The 22,797-nt window shown below is 55.0% G+C and overlaps 9 protein-coding genes across 9 annotated transcripts; 4 read left to right on the top strand and 5 right to left on the bottom strand.

The window, feature by feature from the left end:
• Positions 1-105: 105 nt before the first annotated feature.
• On the top strand, positions 106-2,375 carry EI97DRAFT_86742 (uncharacterized protein). Its single transcript, XM_033803170.1, has 4 exons — positions 106-247; positions 618-1,697; positions 1,752-2,187; positions 2,257-2,375. Exons 1-4 carry the CDS (start codon positions 239-241, stop codon positions 2,292-2,294), a joined length of 1,563 nt encoding a protein of 520 aa, XP_033652598.1. The 5' UTR covers positions 106-238; the 3' UTR covers positions 2,295-2,375.
• Positions 2,376-3,078: 703 nt separating this feature from the next.
• On the top strand, positions 3,079-5,287 carry EI97DRAFT_434621 (metal-dependent amidase/aminoacylase/carboxypeptidase). Its single transcript, XM_033798675.1, has 6 exons — positions 3,079-3,539; positions 3,611-3,724; positions 3,836-4,155; positions 4,207-4,258; positions 4,308-4,359; positions 4,428-5,287. Exons 1-6 carry the CDS (start codon positions 3,476-3,478, stop codon positions 5,089-5,091), a joined length of 1,266 nt encoding a protein of 421 aa, XP_033652597.1. The 5' UTR covers positions 3,079-3,475; the 3' UTR covers positions 5,092-5,287.
• Positions 5,288-5,667: 380 nt separating this feature from the next.
• Positions 5,668-7,470, top strand: EI97DRAFT_434619 (peroxisomal d3,d2-enoyl-CoA isomerase). The gene is made up of 6 exons (XM_033798674.1): positions 5,668-6,088; positions 6,151-6,187; positions 6,249-6,419; positions 6,508-6,571; positions 6,770-7,187; positions 7,286-7,470. Exons 1-6 carry the CDS (start codon positions 6,060-6,062, stop codon positions 7,413-7,415), a joined length of 849 nt encoding a protein of 282 aa, XP_033652596.1. The 5' UTR covers positions 5,668-6,059; the 3' UTR covers positions 7,416-7,470.
• EI97DRAFT_86200 (alpha/beta-hydrolase) lies at positions 7,278-9,874 on the bottom strand. Its single transcript, XM_033803165.1, has 2 exons — positions 8,767-9,874; positions 7,278-8,705 (listed from the first exon to the last, which is right to left on the bottom strand). Exons 1-2 carry the CDS (start codon positions 9,445-9,447, stop codon positions 7,599-7,601), a joined length of 1,788 nt encoding a protein of 595 aa, XP_033652595.1. The 5' UTR covers positions 9,448-9,874; the 3' UTR covers positions 7,278-7,598.
• On the bottom strand, positions 9,769-11,575 carry EI97DRAFT_86168 (uncharacterized protein). Its single transcript, XM_033803164.1, has 4 exons — positions 11,221-11,575; positions 10,712-11,043; positions 10,249-10,650; positions 9,769-10,194 (listed from the first exon to the last, which is right to left on the bottom strand). The coding sequence occupies exons 1-4, from the start codon at positions 11,462-11,464 to the stop codon at positions 10,090-10,092; spliced, it is 1,083 nt and encodes a 360-aa protein (XP_033652594.1). The 5' UTR covers positions 11,465-11,575; the 3' UTR covers positions 9,769-10,089.
• A 596-nt stretch (positions 11,576-12,171) lies between these two features.
• EI97DRAFT_380142 (ABC1-domain-containing protein) lies at positions 12,172-14,187 on the bottom strand (the record flags this gene model as incomplete). The annotated part of the gene is made up of 1 exon (XM_033795743.1): positions 12,172-14,187. One exon carries the CDS (start codon positions 14,185-14,187, stop codon positions 12,172-12,174), a length of 2,016 nt encoding a protein of 671 aa, XP_033652593.1.
• A 315-nt stretch (positions 14,188-14,502) lies between these two features.
• EI97DRAFT_86263 (uncharacterized protein) lies at positions 14,503-15,615 on the bottom strand. The gene has a single exon (XM_033803166.1). It carries the CDS (start codon positions 15,331-15,333, stop codon positions 14,677-14,679), a length of 657 nt encoding a protein of 218 aa, XP_033652592.1. The 5' UTR covers positions 15,334-15,615; the 3' UTR covers positions 14,503-14,676.
• EI97DRAFT_86164 (short-chain dehydrogenase/reductase) lies at positions 15,615-17,311 on the top strand. The gene has a single exon (XM_033803163.1). The coding sequence runs from the start codon at positions 15,897-15,899 to the stop codon at positions 16,920-16,922; it is 1,026 nt and encodes a 341-aa protein (XP_033652591.1). The 5' UTR covers positions 15,615-15,896; the 3' UTR covers positions 16,923-17,311.
• Positions 17,312-17,701: 390 nt separating this feature from the next.
• EI97DRAFT_502292 (uncharacterized protein) lies at positions 17,702-22,456 on the bottom strand (the record flags this gene model as incomplete). The annotated part of the gene is made up of 1 exon (XM_033802745.1): positions 17,702-22,456. One exon carries the CDS (start codon positions 22,454-22,456, stop codon positions 17,702-17,704), a length of 4,755 nt encoding a protein of 1,584 aa, XP_033652590.1.
• Between the last annotated feature and the right edge of the window lie 341 nt (positions 22,457-22,797).

The following is a 22,797-nucleotide window of genomic DNA, read 5'->3' as shown; positions in this document are numbered from 1 at the left end:
ATACGTAGAGGCGATAGCTAGGTAGTCAGTTGCGGATGCATCCTAGAAAGGTTAGCGCAGCCAAGACTTCCTCCATCGCAGCGCGTTTGCCAGGCGGAGGGCGGCCAAATGGTCGGTGTCCTTTCACTTGACGCGACGCCTTTTCGCACCGACCCCCATGCCAGTGACTTCATCGCGTTCCAGAAATCGAAGCTACCACAACGCAACTTGAAGACTATTGCGGCCATTCCAACCTAGCATGGCGCCGGTATGTGCACAGTGCTATTTCAATGTCCCTCAGCCTCCGTTCCTCTGCCTCCTTTCACCATGTACAACCAGATGCTATGACAGTCATTCTTCCCACCCGGATGATTATCAAGAAATCTTCCGCATTCCTATGACGGACATTCACGATCTCGTAGTTTGAGCTTCCCCCACATTTGCTCCGCGCCGCGTCACCTGTTCTCCGCGACCTTCACAACGCTCCTCTCCAGGGCTTTCACCGCTTTCTCACCTGCCATTATGCCTTTTCCGGTCTTCAGTGCCCCCATTTTATTACCCCTCTTTCCCTTTGTTCCCACGGAAGGACTCAGAGCTGAGTTAGCTGAATATTAGTAACTAACGTCATGTGACAACAGTTCCGCAACAGAGACCGATCCAATCGATTGGGACGCGGTCAGGTAGAGCACAATGTACTCGAGGGCCTACCTATCACCCAATGGAGGGAGGCTGAAACCCTAGTTGGACCCAATCCTGCCGATGAGAAACAAGCTGAGAATGACTCTTTCTTCCCGGAGCTGCCCATGCCACGAGATTCTCACTTGCTCCCCCTGCATTCCCAGCAGATTCTACGTATTGCACGGATGCCTCGTGCCGTCAAGCCGCAGGTGCTGCAGGAGGAAGACGGTGAGAATATGGAAGAAGAGCAGGAGCCCAAAGAGGTTCAGCATGGCTTCACTGTCAAAAAATACGTCAAAGTGCCGCGGCATCTCGAAGAGCCGGAACCAGAGTATCTTGCGAAGAGACGAAAAGGCCTACCTTCACACTATGTAGCTGATGGAGGTCCTGTTGTGGCCCCTCCGCGAAGAGAAACCAAAGTGAAGAAGGTCGATCAGGAAGGCAAGGTCAGTGTTTTTAAGGCGCTGGTACCCGAAGGTCAGACCATCGAAGGTGAAATCCTACCCGAGGATACCGCTCTTGCGGAAGCCCCGCCGGCTGCAGCAGAACCAGGGACCGTTGTTGAAGGCATCGGCGTGGTAAACGCTGAAGGTGTCGTGGTAGTGAATGAGCTCGCCCTGCAAACTCCGCCTCGTCCAAAGATGGCTCCTCCCAAGAAGAAGAAAACGAAACCTAAGGGACGTCCAAAGAAGAAAGTCGTTTTTGCCGAAGGAGCCCCAGAGCAGGAAACGCCAGCATCAAGCAGCGATCTGTTGTCAGTGCCTGGCGTTAAGCTAGAAAGTGGTTCTGCTGAGCCTTCAGAAGCAGATACTTCGATGGCAGATGCGGGTGAAGATGAGGAAGGCGAGCAGGATTCCGATGACGAGGGAGAGACTAGGGCAGCGTCGCCCACTCCCACCCAGGCAGGCACACCGGTGAAACCGCCCCCGGAGGAACAGGATCCCGAGCCTGCCGTTGTCGCAGCTGCTCTACCTGTTCAGCCGTCGTCTCCGCACTCCTCAACCGTGCCCCCTGCCCAGGAGCCTTCTGTCACCACAAGCGTAACCGTACCCGATCCAGAACCACCGAAAGACGTAGTAATGACCGACGCGAAGGTGGAAACCCCAGATGCAGAACCTGCAAAACGCGACCCCTCAAGCTCGCCGGACCTGCCTCTATCTGCGATGGCTCACAGCAGGCAAAACTCTCTCAATCAGATTCCCACTCTGCAGACTTTGGAGCCGCCACCTTCTGCTACGCCGCCTGCCCAGACTGTCCCAGCCGAAGTCCCCAACGAGTCTTCAAAACCTGTTGCAAGCGCTGCAGAGTCTGCTTCGAACCCTTCGACTCCTCAACCTGAGGCCGTTCAACCTCTGGCGGTCAGCGAACCATCCACCGTCGCGCCGGCAGTCGAAGGGGTAATTGGAGGAACGACGTCAGCAGGACAACACTCGCAGTCATTAGAAGCACCACAGCCAGTAGAGGGAAAGCCAGGACCTGACGACGAACCGGACTTGCTGGGAAGTTTGGAGGCGCACTTGGAATCTGAAGGTAGCAGAAACATGGCAGATTCATGATTCTGCAATATTTGTGCTGACTCTGAGGGGATTATTTATCTAGGCCCATCATCTGGAGATCCTGGCGCTGTGTTCTCTTAGGAAGGGCACAAGCGGAAACGGCTCCAGAAGGAAATGGAAACGCTAGGCGGTTCAAGAGGTCCACTTAACGAAGTGGGAAGTGGTACGGCTTGTGGAAATATGGAAAGGCGGGGAAATGGAGAGATGGATCCAAGAGCTGGACTCAATCGATTAGGAAGAGGATGTATTGCTCGTTGGGCGAGGGAAGAAGTGGAAATTGGACAAGCGGATCAAAGAGTCAGGCTCACTGGATTCGGAGGATCCCAATGCTGATGGGGAGCTGGACTCGTCTGAGGTTGCGACTGAGGATGAGGATGAGGAGGACGACGAGTGGCAACCGGATTCTGAAGAGGACTCGGACTCGGACTCAGATGCGGAGTGACAGGTACTTCCATGCTTCGTTGGAACTTTTCCAGTTGGTCGTTGGCAATATATGCCTTGTACAATAGTTCTCTACGGGCTTGAACTTTAGAGTCGGCGCTTGCTAGTGCACCGCTTATTTTGAGTGTCTTGGGAACAATGAACGGAACCAGATTGGTGTGTCAATGTCAATTCGATCCATTAATTACTAGCCCATGCCCGTCATCCTTAACATGATGCAAATTGATGGAGGGTGAGTTTTTGACTGTTAGATAGGTACTCCGTATCTTCCGGGGAGATTCAATTGCTCTAATACCATTGGAATCATTCACGCACATAGTATTTCAGGTGGTTAGCTCTGAGTGGATATGACAGAAGGGGGAACAGTAACTAGTGCTTATCCCGGGCTCGCGAGTTGTGAGGGGCAGCTCGTCCCCGACGGAAAGCACTCTCACCAGACGACACCGCACACAAAGCACCGCGACCTCGTCTGAATTCCTGCCCTTTGATTCGATCAATACGGCGCACCCGGAGGTGTGGCAGCATCATCTTCGGATTTTAGGGCGCCCGCGTTGAGTAAACGTCACAACAGTTGATTAGCGGCTAGACCTGCAGAGTTGTGTAGGTTACCTTGCGCTTCTTGCATCCTTCGAGGGTTTCCGTCGGCGGAGAAAGAGCTATTCGAGGCCATGGTAGCCGTGATGCTATGATTTAATGAGAAGCGACGACCTGACTGTTATTTGCACACGACATCTCTCCAGCCTACCTACCGTATATATCCTCCCACTTTCCGCGACATTGCGAGCCGTTAAAGACAGCAAAGGTTCCTCATCAGCCATATCATGACGTCTATCAGCGAAACCGTCAAGGCGCACAGGCCGGATTTGGGGCCGTATGAGGAGCTCTGTGAGTAGTAGAACAAAAAGAGAAATCGAGATTACATGAGCGTGTGTGCCCGCTGACGATTGCACACCCAGACAAGCACTTCCACGCAAACCCTGAACTTTCATTCCTGGAAGAGGAGACAGCGAGAAAGATTGCCGAGAATTTGCGGAAATTCGACGCCTATGAGGTCTTCACGGGCATTGGAGGTATACACTAATTCATCATGCCCCTCTCATAAGCTCATCTCCTCCAAGATACATCTTAGCTAGCCATATCCGGGATTCTTGCATGTCTGCAATTGCTAACCTTACTACCAGGCCACGGCCTTGCCGCGGTCCTCCGCAACGGCCCGGGCAAGACCATTCTCCTCCGCGCAGACATCGACGGCCTACCTGTGCAAGAGCAAACCGGTCTTCCCTACGCCAGCACCAAGCGAATGAAAGACGTCACTGGCGTGGAGAAACCCGTGATGCATGCTTGCGGGCACGACATGCACATCACTTCGCTCCTTGCTGCCGCCGAGGGACTTGTCAGTGCGAGGGATAAGTGGAGCGGGACTGTGGTGTTGGTGTTCCAGCCTGCGGAGGAGAGGGGAGCTGGGGCGAAGGCGATGGTTGAGGATGGGCTGTATAAGAAGGTGAGTTGGGAGTTGGAAATATGTACGGGCGTGCTTGCTGATAGAACCTAGGTGCCGGTTCCAGACTTTGCTATTTCTGGTCATGTTGTGCCGTTCCGAGCTGGTAAGACTATTCTTACATGTCTTGGATAAGACGACACTGACAGCTATAGGTGTCATTGGCACCAAACACGGCCTCGTAGCCTCCTCAGCCGATTCTTTCCAGTACGTCTCTCATCTTCATCTCTAAAGGACGTAGAATATGCGGTCATGATAGCTCACCCTCTCATCAGCCTCAACATTCCCGGCCGCCAATCCCACGCATCAACCCCCCACACCTCCCTTGACCCCATCCTCCAAGCCGCCCATACCATAACCCGTCTCCAAACCATCGTCTCCCGCGAGACTAACCCCCTCGACTTCGCCGTCGTAACCGTCTCCTCCTTCCACGCCGGCGACGCCGAAAACATCATCCCCAGCCACGCAGACCTCAAACTCGACGTCCGCGCAGCCGTGCCGCAGACGCGTCAACGCTTGCTACAAAGCGTGCAGCGCATCGTCGAGGCGGAAGCGGTAGCGAGCGGGAACCCGCAGATGCCTACGTTGACGAGGACGAGGGAATTCCCGTTCCTCTTCAATGACGCAGGTATTACGACGGCGTTGGAAAAGACGTTTTCGCAAGTTTTCGAAGTCGGACCCCACGGGTACAACGCCGATATCCCTCGCCTACAGGGCAGTGAGGATTTCGGCATTCTGGCGGAAAGCGTGGGGAAGCCGTGTTGTTTCTTCCTTTATGGGAGTATGGATCCCGAGACGTGGGATCGGTTGGAGAGCGAGCAGCGGTTGGAGGAGGTGCCGGGGAATCATAGCCCGAGGTTTGCGCCTGTGGTGAGGCCGACGTTGGGGGTAGCAGTGAATGCGTTTATGGGGAGTGTGTTGACGTTTTTGGGGGTTTAGGGAGGACCAATGGGGGGAGTGATGGTGTTTGGAAGAGGTGTTGTAGGGCAGACCTAGGTATGAAATCAATGGTCTACGTCCAATATCTTGATAAGACTAACAAGCAAGATTCCCTCCTTTGCTTTGATTTCATTTTATTTTATAAAATCCTGATTAACCGGCCTTGATTGGACATTGTTCCTGGCGGTAGCTGCGGCCGTGGAATGACTGCCTCATATAATGGGATTTTCAGGCTTAAAGTAGAAATCAATGCTTATATTCCGCGTAATCAGTCGTGGTACTTTCGACAAAATACGCCAGCCCTAAGCCAGACGACGACTGTACTGTCTATCTCAATGCAAGGGGCTCGAGGAGGGGAGATCACGTGATCAAAAGCATTTGGAATTGTGGAAGAATAGGACAAAACCAAGATGAACAGAGGGTTTATTATTGAGCCTCTGTAAAAGAACGCTATACAGGGAGGCTTTAACTACTAATCAACTAGTTACGTGCTCATGTACGGTGCCAAGTAATCTACGGGAATCACCACAAACGGAGGCAAAATGCCTCGGCATCTCTATTCCAGCTCCTTACATCTCAAATCTCTATTTCCAGAAAGGAATGACGCCTGAAAGACAAAGGCGATTTGCAAATGTCCTGCTTTAGAGCAGCTCAAAAGAGTCAATGGACACGCGATTCGTCTTCTTCAACTCTATCTCACCACGCTAGAGTAGCTGACTCGAACGTGCCGAAGTCCGAACACCCCTGCAGAGGACGTACAATCCCCAGAATTTCCCAACCCATCGCCGAGCCGAGGCGTTGAACGCTTCAAGGGCGCGTTTTGCGGGGTGGATTACTATCCTAATTGCACGACCGTTCAAAGCTTTCTGAGCTGAGGGTGTAAGCTGTCCTGTGTCTCTCCACTCTTTGTCTTCCGGAAAACACGGTTACTTTTTTGTCCTATCTGGAGAAGATAGCATAATACAATCATGGCCGCTCCGCATTCCTATACCGACATGTACGCATCTCCGAATCCAATCGATATACTCGTTAACTTTTGCAATACTGACCTGTTGACAGCAAATTCGAGATCCGGGGCAAGATTGGCATCATCAGCGTACGGATACAGACTGCCTTCCCATCATCTCCATTCCCCCGCCTAACATTCCGTTCTCCAGTTCAACCGCCCCCAAGCCCTCAACTCCTTCGGGGGCAACCTCATCACCGACACCATCGACGCGCTGCGCGTCCTCAACGAGCACCCAGACACCGTCTTCACCGTCCTGACGGGCGAGGGCCGCTTCTTCTCCGCCGGCGCCGATGTAAAAGGTGTCTCTGGCATGAATGGGGTAAGTGAATGATTTGAGAAAGGGCTCATTCGGGCTCATTCTTATTGTTTCGGGACACTTGAAGAGTTGGCTAAGGCGAGTGAAACAGGATGCGCCGACGTATCGGAATATGGCGGAGAAGAAGTTGAGCTTCTTGCATCGGTTCGCTTATGGTGAGTGGGACTTTGTTTTTCAATTTTCGTCTTTGGGGTTGGTGGTAGAAAGGGAGCATTGGATGTGTGTGTTTCGCGATTCTCTCTATCTACTTTACATTGTTTTGGATTTGAAGGCGGGTTGTAGAAGATATTGTGCTCCCCACTATTTCCCTTCTCCCTCCGAAAAGAAACCAGCGCTTTAACCTTGTTCCCCAGCAACCGAACTCCTCCGCTCCATGATCGACCACACCAAAGTCCTCGTCCTCGCCCTCAACGGCCCCGCCGTCGGCGGCGGCGCCGCCTGGTTCCCGGGCATCGCCGACCTGGTCCTAGCCTCTCACACGGCCTGGCTCCAATGCCCCTTCAGCGCTTTGGGTCTCGTCCCCGAGAACGGATCCGCCCTCTCCTTCGCCCAGCACATGGGGATCCACCGCGCAAACGACTTCCTCATGCTAGGCACCAAGTTGTCACCAAAGGAATTGCTGGATTGTGGCATGTACAATCGGGTGTTTGACAGTCAAGGGGAGGCGTTTAAGGGGGAGGTGGTACGGTTTTTGGAGAAGCAGTTGGAGGTGAATGATGGGAAGAGTATGATGGAGATGAAGAGGTTGCAGAATGCGCCGATTCGGGATGCGTGAGTGCTCTTTTCCTTCTCTTTCCTCCTTTTCTTCTTTCTCTGTTCCAAAGACCGAATGGGAATTTGAGTGCATATGGGTTCTGACATGATCATAGGAGAATGATGGCTGTCGTCAACGCCGTCGATGCGCTGGCCGAGCGCTTCGTCGAGGATGCACCTATACAGCGGTTCGCGAAGAAGAGGGCCGAGTTGGCGGCCAAGAGTAAGGCGAGGAGCAAGCTCTAAGCGCATTCGTGTGATTACGCAGAACTGTATACGATCCATCATATCTACTTCCCGCACTTGGTCTTCTCCATGATCGTGTGACATCCCTGAGCCAGCTGGCGTGAAGGAGTGAAGGATACCCTTAACCATTCAAACCAACCAGCCACCACATCCATCCTCTTCACCATGTGCCCGGTTTTTCAGTTATACATGCCTCCTCCTGGCCCACTGAATCAAGTACTCCCTCCCCTCCAACCTCCAATCATCCCTCTCGACAAAACTCCCATTCTGGCCCCTCCCCTCGGCCTGCAACACCAGATTCCACCCCACCGTCTTCTTCCCACCCTCCGTCCCATTCCCATTCCCACTCACGCCATCATCCCCATACCCGGCAAACCCTCTACCATACCCCTTCCTCCCACCACCAGTATACTCAGGCCAAACAGGCAAATCCTCGCCATTCGGATCCCCCTGATTAACAAAATGAATCCACAACGCGCTCATCGTCCGACTCAACGCCTGATACTCGGGCCAGGGACCCACGAACCTCGGGTTGCCAAATACAAACTGTACTTCGGAGAAGTGCTGCACGCCTTTGTATTCCGGTGCCAACCCGCCCTCGAAATCGGTCCACGTCTCGTTCGTGCGATTCTGCCAGGGCCGCGTGTTGAATCTGTATATGTAAGTGGGTGCGTGCGCGGAGTAGTGCCGCGCATCGTCCAGACGGGTCGCGTGGTAGAAGACGTCGCCGATGATGGCGGCGGCGCGTTTATATTGCTTGCCCTTATCTTCGAAGCGCTCGTCGCCGGTGTTGAGGGGGATGCCCAGTGAGGGGTCGTCCGGGTAGAGGCGCATGATTTCGCGGACGGTGGAAGGGGGGAAGTCGTAGCCCGTGGAGCCCACGAGGTAGTTGTAGAGGTCGTCGTCGGTGTTGATGATGCCCGGGGGCGCGTTGTCGGTGCCTTCGTCCGAGTTTGTGCCGTACAGGTGCGGGACGTGGGCGAAGTGGCCGGCGCGGAGCATCTCGGTGGGATAGTTGGGGATGATGTCGCCGTCGACGGTGGGGTAGAAGCCCGGGCCGCCGACTTTGGAGCTGTCGAGGAAGGGGTAGATGGTGGTGTAGGGGACGGCGCGGAGGCAGGCGAGGGTATCGGGGGACGAGGTGCAGTTTGTCTGGCGGACGAGCTTGTCGTAGATGGGTTGGTACCAGGAGGTTCCGTTGTACCAGGCGGTGGCTGCGGAGCCGGATTCTTGGATGGAGCGGTGGAAGAGGTTGTCGGTGCGGCCTCCGTAGGAGAGGAGGAGTTGGCCCTGGACAGTGATTTAGCATTGAAGTCATACGACTTTCAAGAGCCGTAGATGGGAGACTCACCACAGCAAAGGACCCAGCACTTTCTCCCCAGATAGTAACTCGGTCCTTGTCACCCCCGAATCCACCAATATTCTCCTGGATCCACGCGAGTCCTTTCCGCATATCCCTCAAGGCAAGATTTGTATTCCCGCTCCCCTGGATCTCAATCGAGTACATCATCCCCCACCCACCTTTCCGGTAATTGATGCTCGCGCCAATAATCGGCTTCCCGATTTCCACACTCCTCTGCACGATGTACGTGAGATTGTAGTAGGGTAGCGCACTGGTGCCGACCTGATACGAGCCGCCATGAATCCAAACCGCAATGGGTAACTTTGCATGGGGAGAGATTCCAGCTGGACGAACGATGTTGATGCTCAGACAATTCTCGCTCATGCCGAATTCGGCGTCGTCCTTGGGAGTGTGGTCGGGACATGCGTGCCCGTATTGTTTTGCTTCTCTGACACCGGTCCATGTCTCGTTCAATGACTGTGGCACGCGGAAGCGATTCTGGCCGCCTGTGTCTTGGGCGTAGGGGATCCCGAGGAAGAGGTCTTGGTTGAAGGACGCGAGGTGGAGGCCTTCGTACGTGCCATTGCGGACTTTGACCTGCGGAGCCGTTGAAGTTGCGGATATCGCTGTCGTGAGCAGCGTCCATATGCTGAGCGCATTGCACAACCAACGTCGTCCCTGTCGAGCCATATCTCCTCCACTGCCAGGCTCGCGACGGGCTCGATCCAATTCCCAGAATGCGAGAACGAGAAGCAGCCCGAAAGCCAGGACAGCGGTCAGTTTCCTATAAGTAAATGTCCGCCATGTGGTAATTCCCGCCCGCCGGCAAAACCCCGCCGCGGATTTGCCCTCGGTGTTGCCATCCTCGTAGAGGTGCAGCTGCGGGTGGGAAAGTGCTCAGTGACGATGACCGGGGTTTGCAAGGGTGTAGCAGCTTACATCCTGGCCGATGTCTGCAGGTACGAGGGCTGGAAAGGGAAGGTCGCGGGTGGAAGCCGAAGTTGGGCCATATTGACTTACAGATGCTGGTTTGCTACTTTTGGATAGCATGGGGAACACGAGGTGGCTGGTGATGGTAGAGAAGTATTTTGAATCCTCAACACCAAGTGCGCAGCGGAGCAGGCGGTGGCGACGTGAAGGTGAAAGACGCGACTACGCAGGAACGCTGGAGAATTTGCTAACGATGAAGAGTATGGAAAAAGCAGGTGAACAGTCGGGGTATAAGTAAAAGTAGGTAGTAGTCAACAAAATAAACAGAGCGCAAGCAAGCAAACAGATGTAGTGGAACCTCATCTTAGTTCCTTAGCCCCGCAAACGCCTACTCGTTCCCGTTTACATGACACTACATGTCTGACTCCCTTCGGTGGAAGCTGTGTGCGCAGGAGCAGCAGCAAGCGATGGGTTGCTCTTTCTCCTGGAGAAGAGCCTCTTCCGTTTCTGATAGAGTAGATTAGACTTGTTTTGTGAAGCAATTAATTGATTGGCACTTACACTAGCGGACGTCATGATGGAAGCCGGTCTCGCAGCCACAGGCGGTGGCGGAGGCTCCAGCATCGTTCCCGGCAACTCCACGGCAAACTGCTGCGGCGGCAGCACTACATGAGGATTGTAAGGGGTTTGCTGAGGCGGAGGGGGGACCGCATTGGCATAGTGCGCTGCTACATAGGTGGGTTGATCTGGCCTGGCGAGGTACTGATTCCACTGCGGGGGAACGGGAGGCACGGGAGGCGGTCGTTGTATGCCTTGCCTCTGCAATATCTCGGCCTGCCATTCATTGAATACCTCCTGGATCTGCGGTATCCATTCCGGACAGCCTGCAAAGTTGTACTTGACGGTCCGGTCTTTGTAGGCGATGAAGTAGTGCTCCTTGTTGTAGGGTGAGATGGCGACGTACTGCACCCACATTAGCACTTCCTCCCAATCCTCCCTCCGGAATCTTTCAATGTGAACTCACAGCAACAGATCTCGGCTCGGCCCCCTTCAGCTCCCTATCCAACCCCTCATACGCCCCATAAAACTTCCACGCAAAGTAGCCATCCGGCCACATGACGAACCACGCGCCATTTACCCCCAGCGCAGCGGACGACGGCGTGTCGTATGCCTTCTGCACCTTATCCGTCAACTCGGAGCTCACGCCCGCCCAGACGGAGCCGTGGCCCTGCGCGCAGCCAAAGTACGAGAGACCCGGGCCAAACGTGACGAAGCATGCTCGCGGCGCGTTGGGGATGCGCTTTGTCCAGGCCGCGAGGTCCGGGTAGTTGAAGTCGAAGTAGGTTTGCGAGTAGACTTGGGATGTGGGTTAGCACGGGGAGCGTTCATATAGTTGGATCCGCAAAAGGGATGTTTCCCTTGGTGTATGCGTAGATAGCTCGGTACCGTCGCAAGGCTTTCACCTGTTGTGCCTTTTGGTGGGGCACGGGCAGGCAGGATATGGGACTGATAGATAATACGCTGCAAACTCACAAATCTTCTCCTCCCCACTCAACACCCTACAAGACACATACCAAATCGGCTCGGGCGAGTTGATCTGCGGGCCCAGCGCGAGGCAAAACGGCTGCGCGATGCGCCATCCGGGGCTCATGGAGCTGTTGAACAGCTGCCGAAGGGTCGCGGGAATGTTGTAATACTTCCATGTCCGCGGGCTGTCGAAGAAAAAGGTCTTGTTGGGGCCGAAGATGAAGGTCAACTCCGACGACGTTGCCGACATGGCCGCTTTTGCATTTTTGGGCAGACTGTGACGGACGGAGCGAGGGTCTCACGGATGAGGTTGGGGTTTGTTGGATTTTTGGGTGCCCAGCGGCAGACGTACGACGGGCACGGGGAGGGTTGCCGGTGAGATTTGCTTGAGCCCTTGTTGCGGGCGCATCTTTTCTCGGCCCCAGCTTGCCAGTGCGAGGAATACGGCATGGCGGCTCTTACGGCAAGTCAAGTCAGGCGCCTAGGAAAAATGGGCTCACACAACACCAATAGGACCGGGGCAGAGGTTTGCAAACAGCTTTTATTACTCCGTAGGGGAGAATGGATGGATTCACTTTTGCTGTGTTTTGCTCTTTCGAATCTTGTGCGCCTCCCACCCTACGTCCATGCACAGAATATAACATCTGGTTGTTAGCCGTAAAACATGGAAAGCTCCTTCATGTCCTCATGTCTTTACGGAAAGTGTGAATAGTGTCCTTCTGCATTGCCGAGTTCTTTGTTGGCTCCCGACAAGCGGTGGACGCCTGCCAACGCACTACAGACGCCACACAACGACCTGGTGGTTGGAGAATGCAAATGCACTCAAGTACCGAAAGTTGAGTACCTGACTGCGCCATGGCCTACGGAATCTATACTCTAAAAAAACCTATGAGGGGAATCATGCATCCATCACAATACTATACATATATACAACCGCTCCACAAGCAGCGGGTCCCATCACCCCTCAAAGATGGAGTGATTCAACTCAACCCCAAAATCCTTCGCCATGACCCTCATCCTCTCCTCAATCTCCTCCTCCATCCCTCCCCCAACACCGACCAACTGCCGCAGCCGCGACCACCAGAAAACGACATCGCTCAGAACCAGCACGATCCGAAACCGCAGATGCTTGATCCAATTACTCCACCTCTCGCGAAGCGGTAGGTCCTTGCTCTCCGCGAGTGCCCGAGAAGCCCACAGCCCCGAGATCTTGATGCGGTTGACGGGCGAACCCAGGAACTGGTTGTTGCCCTGGACGATGCGCAGGTTGCGGCCGATGAAGATGAGCTCGCGAGGCCACTTGGTCTCGTCGCCGAGAATCTGTTTGATGCCGTCGCGCGCCTTGACCTGCATTTCAAACGCCCGCTCCTGCTGGTCCCTGCCTTGAGCTCCTTTCTGTATCTCCCTGAGGGTGGATCGGTCACCGCCTTCGTACGGCCGCATCAGCGTCGCGGACGCGAAGATGTCCGGGTTGTTGATGCCCCAGCTCGTGACGATTTCCTTTATGGTGTCGTTGTCGAATGCCAGCAGTGACTTCCAGAATAAGGCGTACTGGTGCCTGAAGTTGGGGTTCATGCGGATGTAGAGTCCATGGTCGATGAGGACCACTTCGGGCTCGCCAGAGGGTAGTCGTCGGATGAAGATGTTTCCCGGATGAGGGTCGCAGTGGACGATGCCCCACAGGAACATCTGAGCGGAGAAGAGGTCGACGATGGTGGTCATGACCCGCTTGAGGGACAACCCCAATCCGCCTTTGCCGTCCTCGCCTTGCCATGAGCGCCGGTCCGGCTTGAGAAGCGGATTCCTGGGCGCGTCCTCTGGAATATGAGTATCGAACTTGGTGTTCTTCTTTGGTATGGGTGGGAGCGGCGTTCCTCCTGCGCCTGGACTTCCCGTGTGCCATCCTCCATGCCATGTGTTTGTGATGCCTTCCTTATCCCATAGTCGTACACCCTCTATCCACTCAGCCGTCATGACTCTCTTGCTGGATAGTTCCCTATACACCTTGGGTATGTAAACGCGGCCGTTCAAGCGCTTCTCCGCCGCCACCAGTCTCTTCATCTCTTCCGCATTATCCGCTTCATTCTCGAAGTCCGTCTCCAGCATTAACCGCTCCGTGATGTACGGCACCAGGCTGTACATGGGGATATCAAACCACCACGTATACACTCTCGCGACGACCTTGAACGCCCACAGATCCCAGCCGACCTGCTTCGCAATCTCCTTCTTCTGGATCTTGACCGCCACCTCCCTCCCATCAGCGAGCCGCGCCCAATGCACCTGCGCCACACTCGCGCTCGCCCGAGCCGTCTTCTCCATGACGCCCTTGCCCTCCTCGCCCGTAAAAGACACCCCAAACACCTCCTCGACGGGCCGGCCAAAATCCTCGCGAATCACCTTCTCCACCTCGCGCCAGTCGTTCTGCGGCGCATCGTCGAACATCTTGGCGAACATCTTCTGGAACTCGGGCGGCAGGATGGCGCTCTGCATCGCAATCGCCTGCCCAATCTTGAGGTACAATCCGCCATTATATCGCAGGAGCTCGAACAGCCGCTCCGCGTTGCGCGCATGCAACGCCTCGATGCTCTCCACGAGCGGGGGGTGCGCCCGGAAATTGATCTTGTAGTCTAATCCAACTAATAATCCCGTCCGGAACGTCCGGAAACTGCGCGTGAGCGAAGAGGCGTTGAACTGGGTGTCAAGAACGTAGCCTGTGCCGACCACAGCGGAGAAGATGATGAGGCGGCGCGCCCATTTTCTGCGCCGGAGGGGAGGCTTTGGATGCGTAGGCTTATTGGGCTTCGGTTTCGGTTTCGGGAGGTCTGCTGGGTTGGGAGGACGGAGAGGCTCCCATGCGCCACTGTGGACGCGGCGAGGGAGGTTCGTTTGGAGCGTGGAGAGGCGTGGTGTCACCAGGTGTCTACTGAGGATTTGGAGAGGCGCTCGGCGGAGGAGGGGCAAGCCATGGGTCATGGCTGCTTTGGAGGGGAGGTGATGTAGCAGGAGTACGTGTGAAATCGCATGCCAGTGCAAAAGATAATTGTTTAAGCATCTCGGACGAAACCAAGTCCCGAGTTGTGGCGCAGGAGCCCCCGGTCGGAGGGATGACCTCATCGTAACTCCGTCCCGATCGGATTATTCGACCGCCTCACAGTAAATTCTGTTCACAGATGGACCTAGGGGGTAATATTTGGTTTTGATTTACTTGAAGCTTGCAACTCCTAGCAAATATCTATACTGGAATGCCGGTTGCTCAGTCCATCTTGCTCATTTCCACAACCTGCTGAAGCCTCCTGGACCTGATCGCATCTGCGCGTAGCTGGAACACGACTGATCTGGTAGACCAACATGTCTCCGTCAATCAAGAGGCGTACCTGCGGCCATTCATGACCCCTCATCTTTGTTCTGGCGCCCTTTACCCTTGTAATGTGTTTCAACACCCGCAATTCCGCCGTCTCAATCCTACCCCCCACCCCCCTCCGACGCCCTCAAATCCACCCCCCACTCCCTCGCAACCTCCTCCACCCTCCCCATCCACCTCCTAACGCACGGATGCTGCTCCGCCACCTCCCTCAACGTCGGTTCCTCCCCCTCCTCGCTCGCCCTCACCTCCCACCTCCATATCCCCTCCCCATCCACCCACTTCTGCCCCAACAACTCCTGGATCGCCAGCTCCCTCTGCGCGCTCTCCCACCAGCCCTTGGCTTGCCGATAAAGTGCCTGGTTCTCTTCTTTATTGCCCCGCAGCGCCATCGCCATGCCTTCGAATACTCCTAGTATGTAGCCGACGCGTTGGCCTAGGTTTGCACCGAGCGCGTATCCCTCGTCGAAACCTTCCTGGACGTATTGGCCTTTGCTGTTGGAGAGGCCTTCGCGGTAGGCGTCGGTGTCGAGGGCGCGTTGGCGGGAGGGGAGGTCGGAGAGGATTTCGTGCGTCTGGAGATGAGTGGAAGTATGATGGGAGTATTCCTGAGCGTGGGGTGAGAGGACTGGCGACGACGGAGCGGAGCCGTATATGTCGTCTAGAGGGTGGGCGCGGGGAGAGAACGGCGGGGTGGGAGGAGCGTTTCCGGAAGGGAGAACCGTGGGTTCGTGGGGTGGGGAGTTGTTTGTGGACATGTTGGTGAGGGGGACCTGGGTATTGGAGATCTGGCGAGGTGTCTGTTAGCTGTCCATATCGACTTCACATAGCGGAAGTTCTCATAGTGGTAGCGAAAGATGGGTTTCCTAATTGAGTATAGCGATTTTAGTGTCCGCGGGGAAGGGACCGCAGGGCTGCAGAGCAGAGCTTCGGGACATCATTCCATCCGTCTGCCAACGATGCATGCTTCGCTCGCAACACTGAATCGGCATAGATGGCATCGCCCACTGCAAGCCGGCGTTATAGACCAAAAGACGACTCTAATTTCCAGATAAACTGTGTATCCCCGATATCAGACGCGGAATCGGACGAATTGCCCTCCGACTTTGGTGCGGCATGAGCTAACTCTAAACTCCATTAACCAAAACAAAATATATATCTAGACAGTTTCTTCTCCTTAGTCAAGTTCAACCCGGCATCTCTCATCCTCCAGCATTTTTTTTACAAAAAGTAAAAAGCATTGCTACTCCTGATTCAATCCATAGCTTGAACAGATAACATCCTCTCACCCCATCTCCATCCACTATCCCCACCCACCAAAATGGTCGCCCTCACCGAAATCCGCACCCACAACGCCAGCCTCACCTCCCTCGCCCCCAACCTCGTCGCCATCTTCGTAGGCGGCACCTCAGGCATCGGCCTCTCGACGGCCCGCGAATTCGTCCGCAACACGACCTCCCCCCACATCTACCTCGTGGGCCGCAACGCCACGGAAGCCGCGCGCATCATCCCGGAATTCCACTCCCTGAACCCTTCCTCCAAAGTCGAATTCATCAAATCCGACGTCTCGCTGCTGAGGAACGCCGACGACGTATGCAGGCAGATTGCGCAAAAGGAGAAGAAAGTGAATCTGCTATTCATGACCATGGGGTACTTCACCACGAAAGGGAAAAGAGACGAAACGGAGGAAGGTCTGGATCGCAAATTGGCGCTGCATTATTACTCGCGGATGCGCTTCGTGCATTCGCTGTCGCCGCTCCTGTCGGCCGCTGGTAACGACCCGGATCCAAAGGCTAATCTCTCCCGCGTGGTCTCGGTGCTGGATTCCAGGACGGGCCGCAGCGCTTCGCTGGATTTCGACGATCTGTCGTTGAAGCGGAACTTTGGGTTGAAGAGCGCGGCGCATCATGCCTGTGGTATGAATAGCTTTGCGTTGGAGTATTTCGCCAAGCAGCATCCGCACACATCGTATATCCATGCCTCACCGCAGGCTGTAATGACGAATGCGGCGAGGGAGATGGGCCCTGTGTACCAGGCTGTCTTGAAGGTCGCGGCGACGTTGATGAAGCCCTTCTTTGTGGATTTGGGCGAGAGTGGCGAGAGGCATCTGTTCGCCGCTACGGCGCCGAGGTTTGCGCCTCTGGCTAGGGGGGACGAGGTCGAGGGCGTGGCGAGGGGGAGCGATGAAGTCATGGGGAGTGGGTCGTATGCTGTAAACTGGGATGACGAGGTCTGGGGGGAAAGTACGAAGGCGGCGGAGCAGAGGAAGGCCGGGGCTGTGGACAAGATTTGGAGGCATACAGAGGAAGTGTTTGGCAAGATTTTCGGGAGTGAGGGGAAGTATTGATGCACAAGGTGGAATGAATGGCGGCGTAGAGGTCTCTGAGTAATGATACCACTTCTTTGTGAAGGCGGCCAAATTGGTTTTGGATTATAACATAAATAGTTCACCGGACGGCCAATGTAGCATGGCCGCTATCTTCCTTCGAATATATCAGCCCACTTCTTTCCTTGCAAGTAAAAGTAAGAACAATAAGCCGTTGATACAGATTCGCCGATATGGGCTGATCCGTACCTGCAAGGGACTTTCCGTTTTGCGTCAAAATCCTTTGCGGAAAACCACCAAGTCACAAAGCTCGCTGAAGCTCAAATCGGGATCCCCTCGGCTTAGACCACGAGTAACTGCGTGAACAAATATATTAGATAGATATCAATGTCTCGTTGAATTTCGCATAATCATCAATCGTATCTACATTTCCATAACTCCCAAGTAAAATGCGCCAATGGGTATTCATTATTCCAATCCCTCGTGCCCACAATGTCCCAACCCCTCGCTCGAAACGAACACTCCTTTGTCCAAAGATGACAATGATGGTGACGATGCTATGCTCATGATAAATATCGAAGGGCTTGCGCCGCCTTCTGTACTTCCATCGTTATGCGTTATGCGAATGCCAAAGGTGTCCATGTGCCGAGTCGCAAAAGGGGAACAAATAAGACCGCTAAACCGCAGCAAAACGCCAATCCCCACCAAATTAAAAGATATTCCATGGAAAAGGTGGTCTCCGGGACTCAAGAGCACAGCTCAAGAAGTGAACTGCATAAAACCGGTCGCGCGTGACTGCATCACACGCTCACAGTCCGGCGAACACCGACCTCCGGCTTCTGCGCATATCCGATAAGAAGCCTGAAAGTGGTTCCGCGCTTTTCGCACTCGTTGATAAGCGCCTCGTCTCTCCATATGCTGTTCTCGAGAAGATTTCCAGCAGCTGCAGCATTCGGCTCACTTGCTTCTGGGAGCACGAGCGACTCGTAGCAGCGTGAATACCACCAGCGGCCTACTCGAGCGACCATATCCGCGATGCCATCGTCGGTAGAGCCCGTGGAGGAATGTTTGTTGAGGAGGTCGGAGAAGGAGACTTCGGGTTTAGGTGCCTTGGCCTGCCTCGGGGTGCCCTTGGGCTTATCCAGAGAACTGGCGGTACTGCCCTTTCGCTTTTTGCCATCGGAACTTTCGCCATCATCTGGGTTGGGCAGTCTGCCTGCAACAGGTACACCGACAAAGCACCTGTTGCATCCGACGAAGCCTTTGCGACCCAGAGCGGCCATGATCTCATCACTGATATTTCGCAGTGACACATTCTCGTCTGCTACCTGCATCTTCACCTTCAATCCGCGGATAGCGCGCCGCGCACGGTTGCCCATGTTGACGAGATCCAAGTCTAGAACTGAGAACTCTAGGTGTCCGCCAGGGCGCAGCACCCGTTTGCACTCGGAGATGACGAAGCGATGGACTGCTGAGGGAAGCGCCGGCGGGAACCTAAGCACAACACAGCCGAAGAAGCCTCGGGGATACGGAAACGGTGCCGACAAATTTTCATGACAGACATGATGATGGTTGCGAAGTGTGGACCATGGCTCGGATGCGCCCGAGGTGTTTGAAGATGACATGCCTGGTCCCAGGTTATAGACGCTTGCTTCTGGGTAGGTGAGAGCGCAGTAGTAAGACCAGTCCTTGCCGAGACCGTCAATGACGAGGACACGGTCCTGTGCGGGATCCTTAAGCTCGAAGTGAGCAGGGCTGAAGAGAACACGGCCAAAGCTGAGCCACTTGCTCGTCATCAACGCTCCAAAACGCAAGTTCGCCATTGAGACAAGCCCATCCGATTGATTTTCGGCCATCTCCATGAGCCTCGTGTCCCTATATCTGTTACTGTTTGCGCTGGCGCGATTTCTATCGGACTTGGAGGCGATGGTAGCCCGCGATTGACGTGCACTCAAACTGAGAGAAGCTGGTAGGCTGGAGCGAGTTGAATTTGGTCGTTTCTGCGGAACGGAACCGGTAGACATGCGACTACTAGTAGGAAGGCTGAGTCGGCCGGTGACGGGGTCGACTACACTCAGTCTCCTGTCCGGGTAATCTTGAATGAAGTCAGATAGTGACATGGGCGAAGTTGGTGACTGGGCGGAATGGAGGACTGCAAGTAGGCGAGATCGACGGAGGTGAAGGGATGGGTTTGACGGACCACAGGTGGCTACCTCCGGATGGGCGGAGAGAAGTGGATCCCTAGTCTTCAATGGCAAGGGCTCCAAGGACGGATGTCGACTGAACGTCTCCTTGTCTCCCGCACCAGCCCCTACCTCCAGAGGTGACAGCACTTCATCTATCAAGTCGTCGTACTCACGCCAAATCTCATCTTCCGACTGCGGTGCACCCGTAGCAGGAACCACAGCGGTACCGGATGGGGGCAGGAAACTCCAAGCACCAGAGCTGCTTGAATAGGACACCTCGGAGTCCTTCCGGGGCGGAAACTTGAAGAACTCACTCTGCCGATTGGAGGCCTCAGCGCTCGGGCTGAGGGTAGCGATGGCTAGCCCGTGAGAGAGAGGATCGAGTCCGTGAAGGACAGGATAGGGCTCAACAGGACCGGCGGTGACTGACAATGGAGAAGCTGTATCGAAGGAAGTCCTGGGGACGTGTTGATGAGGCGAACCGTTGATGAAAGGACGCGAAAAAGACCGTGATAGAGGACGATGCTCGTCTTGGCGTCTGGACACCACTTGAGGAATTCGACCCACTTGTGCGAGGCGGCTCGGGCGAGGCGGAAGTGTAGCAGGGGGTGGACCAGGTGGCGGGAAGGTGTCTGGCAATACAAACTCGGAGCTGGATGGCGCAGCTACTGGCGGCTCCGACGGTTCTACTGGGGACAAGGGTCTGAAAGGGGATGAGGGAGGTGAGAGATCGGTCAGTGGTGTCAACTCGCCATGCGAAAGGGGCGGGGGAGGAATAGCTACGGTCTCGGCGTCCGTGACTACCGTCAAGGAGGGCTGTGATGGCTTAGGCGACATTTCCCGACGGAGATAGACCTTTGGTGACGACGGCCGGTTGGTTGTTGCAAGATGTGAAGGAAATATGGGTTTTGGCGGAAGTAGCATGGACTGCAATCTCGCCTTCGGCTCCGCGACTGGTACTGAGAGATGATCGTTAAGAGGTTCTTGAGGCGTAGGCACGTCATCCGAAGCATTGTCGGCCTCCTGCATGATGCGCTCGATGTCTTCCATATCGATACCCGTGGGTGCATCAATCAACGCATAATGAGCCACGGATTTTGATGGATGTGCTCCGCTGACGGGAGCAGGTTCCACAGGGCGCGGATCAGCCTTTGAAGTAGCTTGCGCCCTCTGGAAGAAGTTCCACTTCCTCGAAGCCTTTGAGGTTGCCTTTTCTGCTTTGGTTTTGCTTGACTTGCTCTTCGAACCCTTGTCGGTAACGCTACCGGACGAAACCACTTTGGAAAGAGGACCTCCATCCATGATTTTAGAAGCCCGGGATGCCCTTCGCGTTGTCAGGGACGGTAGGAAAGACCGTTTCGTATCATCGTCGCTCTCCGATGGTCTTCGTGGACCCAGTGGCATCCTCTTCAGCGGCGAAGCCCCACGTACCGGCTCTGACATAGCAGAGGGTAGCAGCGTAGGCTTCTTCTGTTCTAAGTTCACCCCTGGAGTGTTACGTGGTCGTTGTGTGCCATCCCCAACACTATGAGAAATCTCAAGACTGGTGGAGCCGCGTATTGAATCAGGACTCGCAAGGACCTCCGTGCTATTTCCCGTTCCTCGAATAGTGACTGGCGCCAGACGTTCGAGAAAGAAGTCATCAACATCGGTACTCGCTGTACTTGTGAAACTACTCTTGCGGCTTGATGGTGTTCGATGTAAGCTTTCAGTGGTCGTACCTGCACTGGTTGACCTTCCAATGCTGCTCATCGAGCTTCCGCTGCGACCCCTCAAAGCGTATCTACCATACCCTTCATGACCAGTACCGGCGGCTGGTCCACGCCTGTGCAACTTCTTCTCTGGCTTGTTCGTCGGAGGAGGCTCCGTCTTGCGCCGAAAGAACCCAAAGCGAGACGTCTTCTCTGGGCTGGGGGCTGTGGTTTGAGATGGAGGGAGAGTTTGCTGTCGCTGGGTATCCACGTCACTATACACGTCTGGAGTGGGCTCACGGGTGGGTACACGAGAGCCAGGAAGGGGTGGGGATGCAACACTAAGACTTGGAGACGGGTTACGGGAAGAAGACTTCGACGGTAACCCAAATCGTGCTCTGCTTGACATGGTCCCTGCCATTTTGGAGTCGGTAGAGCTCGTTCGTCGATGAGAGGATGGGAAGCTGGCCATATTACTTTGGATGATGGGAGACGGTTCGCGCAATCCAACTATTTCAGCCGTGCCGTTTCGGCTTGGTCGTATTGGTCTTCGAGCTCCAGTCGCAGGTACAGGCCGATTATCTGCAAGATGGGCGAGCTCGGGGGGTACCTGCCGCTGAGACCCGATTTTAGACTGGGGACTAGGCGGTGGAGGGGCTAAGCGCTGGCTAACTTGTGCATCTTTTGATCTGGGCCCGTCAGCGACGACAGTGGAGGTGGAAGATGACGAGGTCGACGATTCACGAACTGACGACAATCCACGCTGCGGCCGGATTCTTGAATCATCTGGGGTGTTCTGTCTTGCAAGGGGGGGCCGGCCCTGCAGAGGGCTCGCCTGTCTAACCCGTGTTTTGCTTGATAAAACCACGCCAGGGGAGTAAGACGACATCGAAGTGGGAGTGGAGGATACGCTGAAGGGACCTGGAGACTCGGAATATCGCGTCGAGGGTGTTGTGGACAAAGCATATTGCGGAGTTGGTAGGGTTAGGATTTCCGTTGGGCCAATCTCATATTCATGGGAAGTATCCCCCTGTATCTCTACCTGGGGATCTGAGCGCGTCAAAATTGAAGAAGTTGCGGGCAGCGAGATGCCCAGGACGGTCTCTGAGAAAGGGTCCTTGAAGACACCAGGTAAGGCGTTTGAGGACTGCCCTTCCTCTTGAGAAGACATTGAGTTAACTCTACGTTGGGAGGGTTGATTGGCCTTTGCGATGCCGATGCTTGAGGGCTTTCTTCTGAGGACATTCGATCGAGGGCTCCCGATGGTTGAGGTCGACGAGCCTGTTGCGAGCGACGGTGTGCGAGTGGACGCCAATAATTCGGATTTCGGTAGGCGAGAAGAGGAGACCTGAGATAGGGTATCAGCAATGCGGACGTGCGATGGCACCGAAGGGGTATGTACGGTAGGAGTGCTCCCTTGGCGACCTCTGGTAGCTCCAGCTGGCTTCACCATGGGAACCCCTCGGCCGATGACAATTCTGCTCGCAAACACTGGAGCATCTCCGGTGGTTTGCTTCTTTTGCAGCTTTGAATGGCCCGGAGCGGGTAATTGGGAAGCTAAGCTCGGGGTGGGTGCGACAGACTTCTGTGGCAATCGGCTCGTTCCCGCGCGGTGGGCGTATGGTGACGGCTGCTCGACTCTTCTGGGAAGATTGCTTTGTGACTTATAGGAAGCCATATCGGTGGTGCAACCGGGATGGGCACAGCGAGAAACGGCTGATGGGGTCCTGTGCTATTGGGATTGGAGTGTGCCCAGTAACTCATGAAGGGATCTTCCAGTAAAGCGTGGTTACACGAGGCTCGAGGGGGAAGGTCAGCACAAAGCAAGGTCGTGCACTACCACGCCGGATGCTTCGTACTCTCGGTAGGGTTAGCAAGCCTCAGCTCGGGGAATTTGAGTGAGACGGTTCGGAGTGTAGCGGGTGGGTGTGCGGGCCCTGGAACCAGATATCGGGTGCCCGGGGGTGGCAAATGGACTATGAGGCAAAGACATGGGATGGGAGGCTACCCATTTAAGTC

This window comes from Westerdykella ornata (assembly GCF_010094085.1).
Source record: "Westerdykella ornata strain CBS 379.55 unplaced genomic scaffold EI97scaffold_16, whole genome shotgun sequence".
Taxonomy (NCBI): domain Eukaryota; kingdom Fungi; phylum Ascomycota; class Dothideomycetes; order Pleosporales; family Sporormiaceae; genus Westerdykella; species Westerdykella ornata.
Note: the sequence above shows the minus strand (reverse complement) of the source record. Positions and strands in the feature narration are given on the sequence as shown.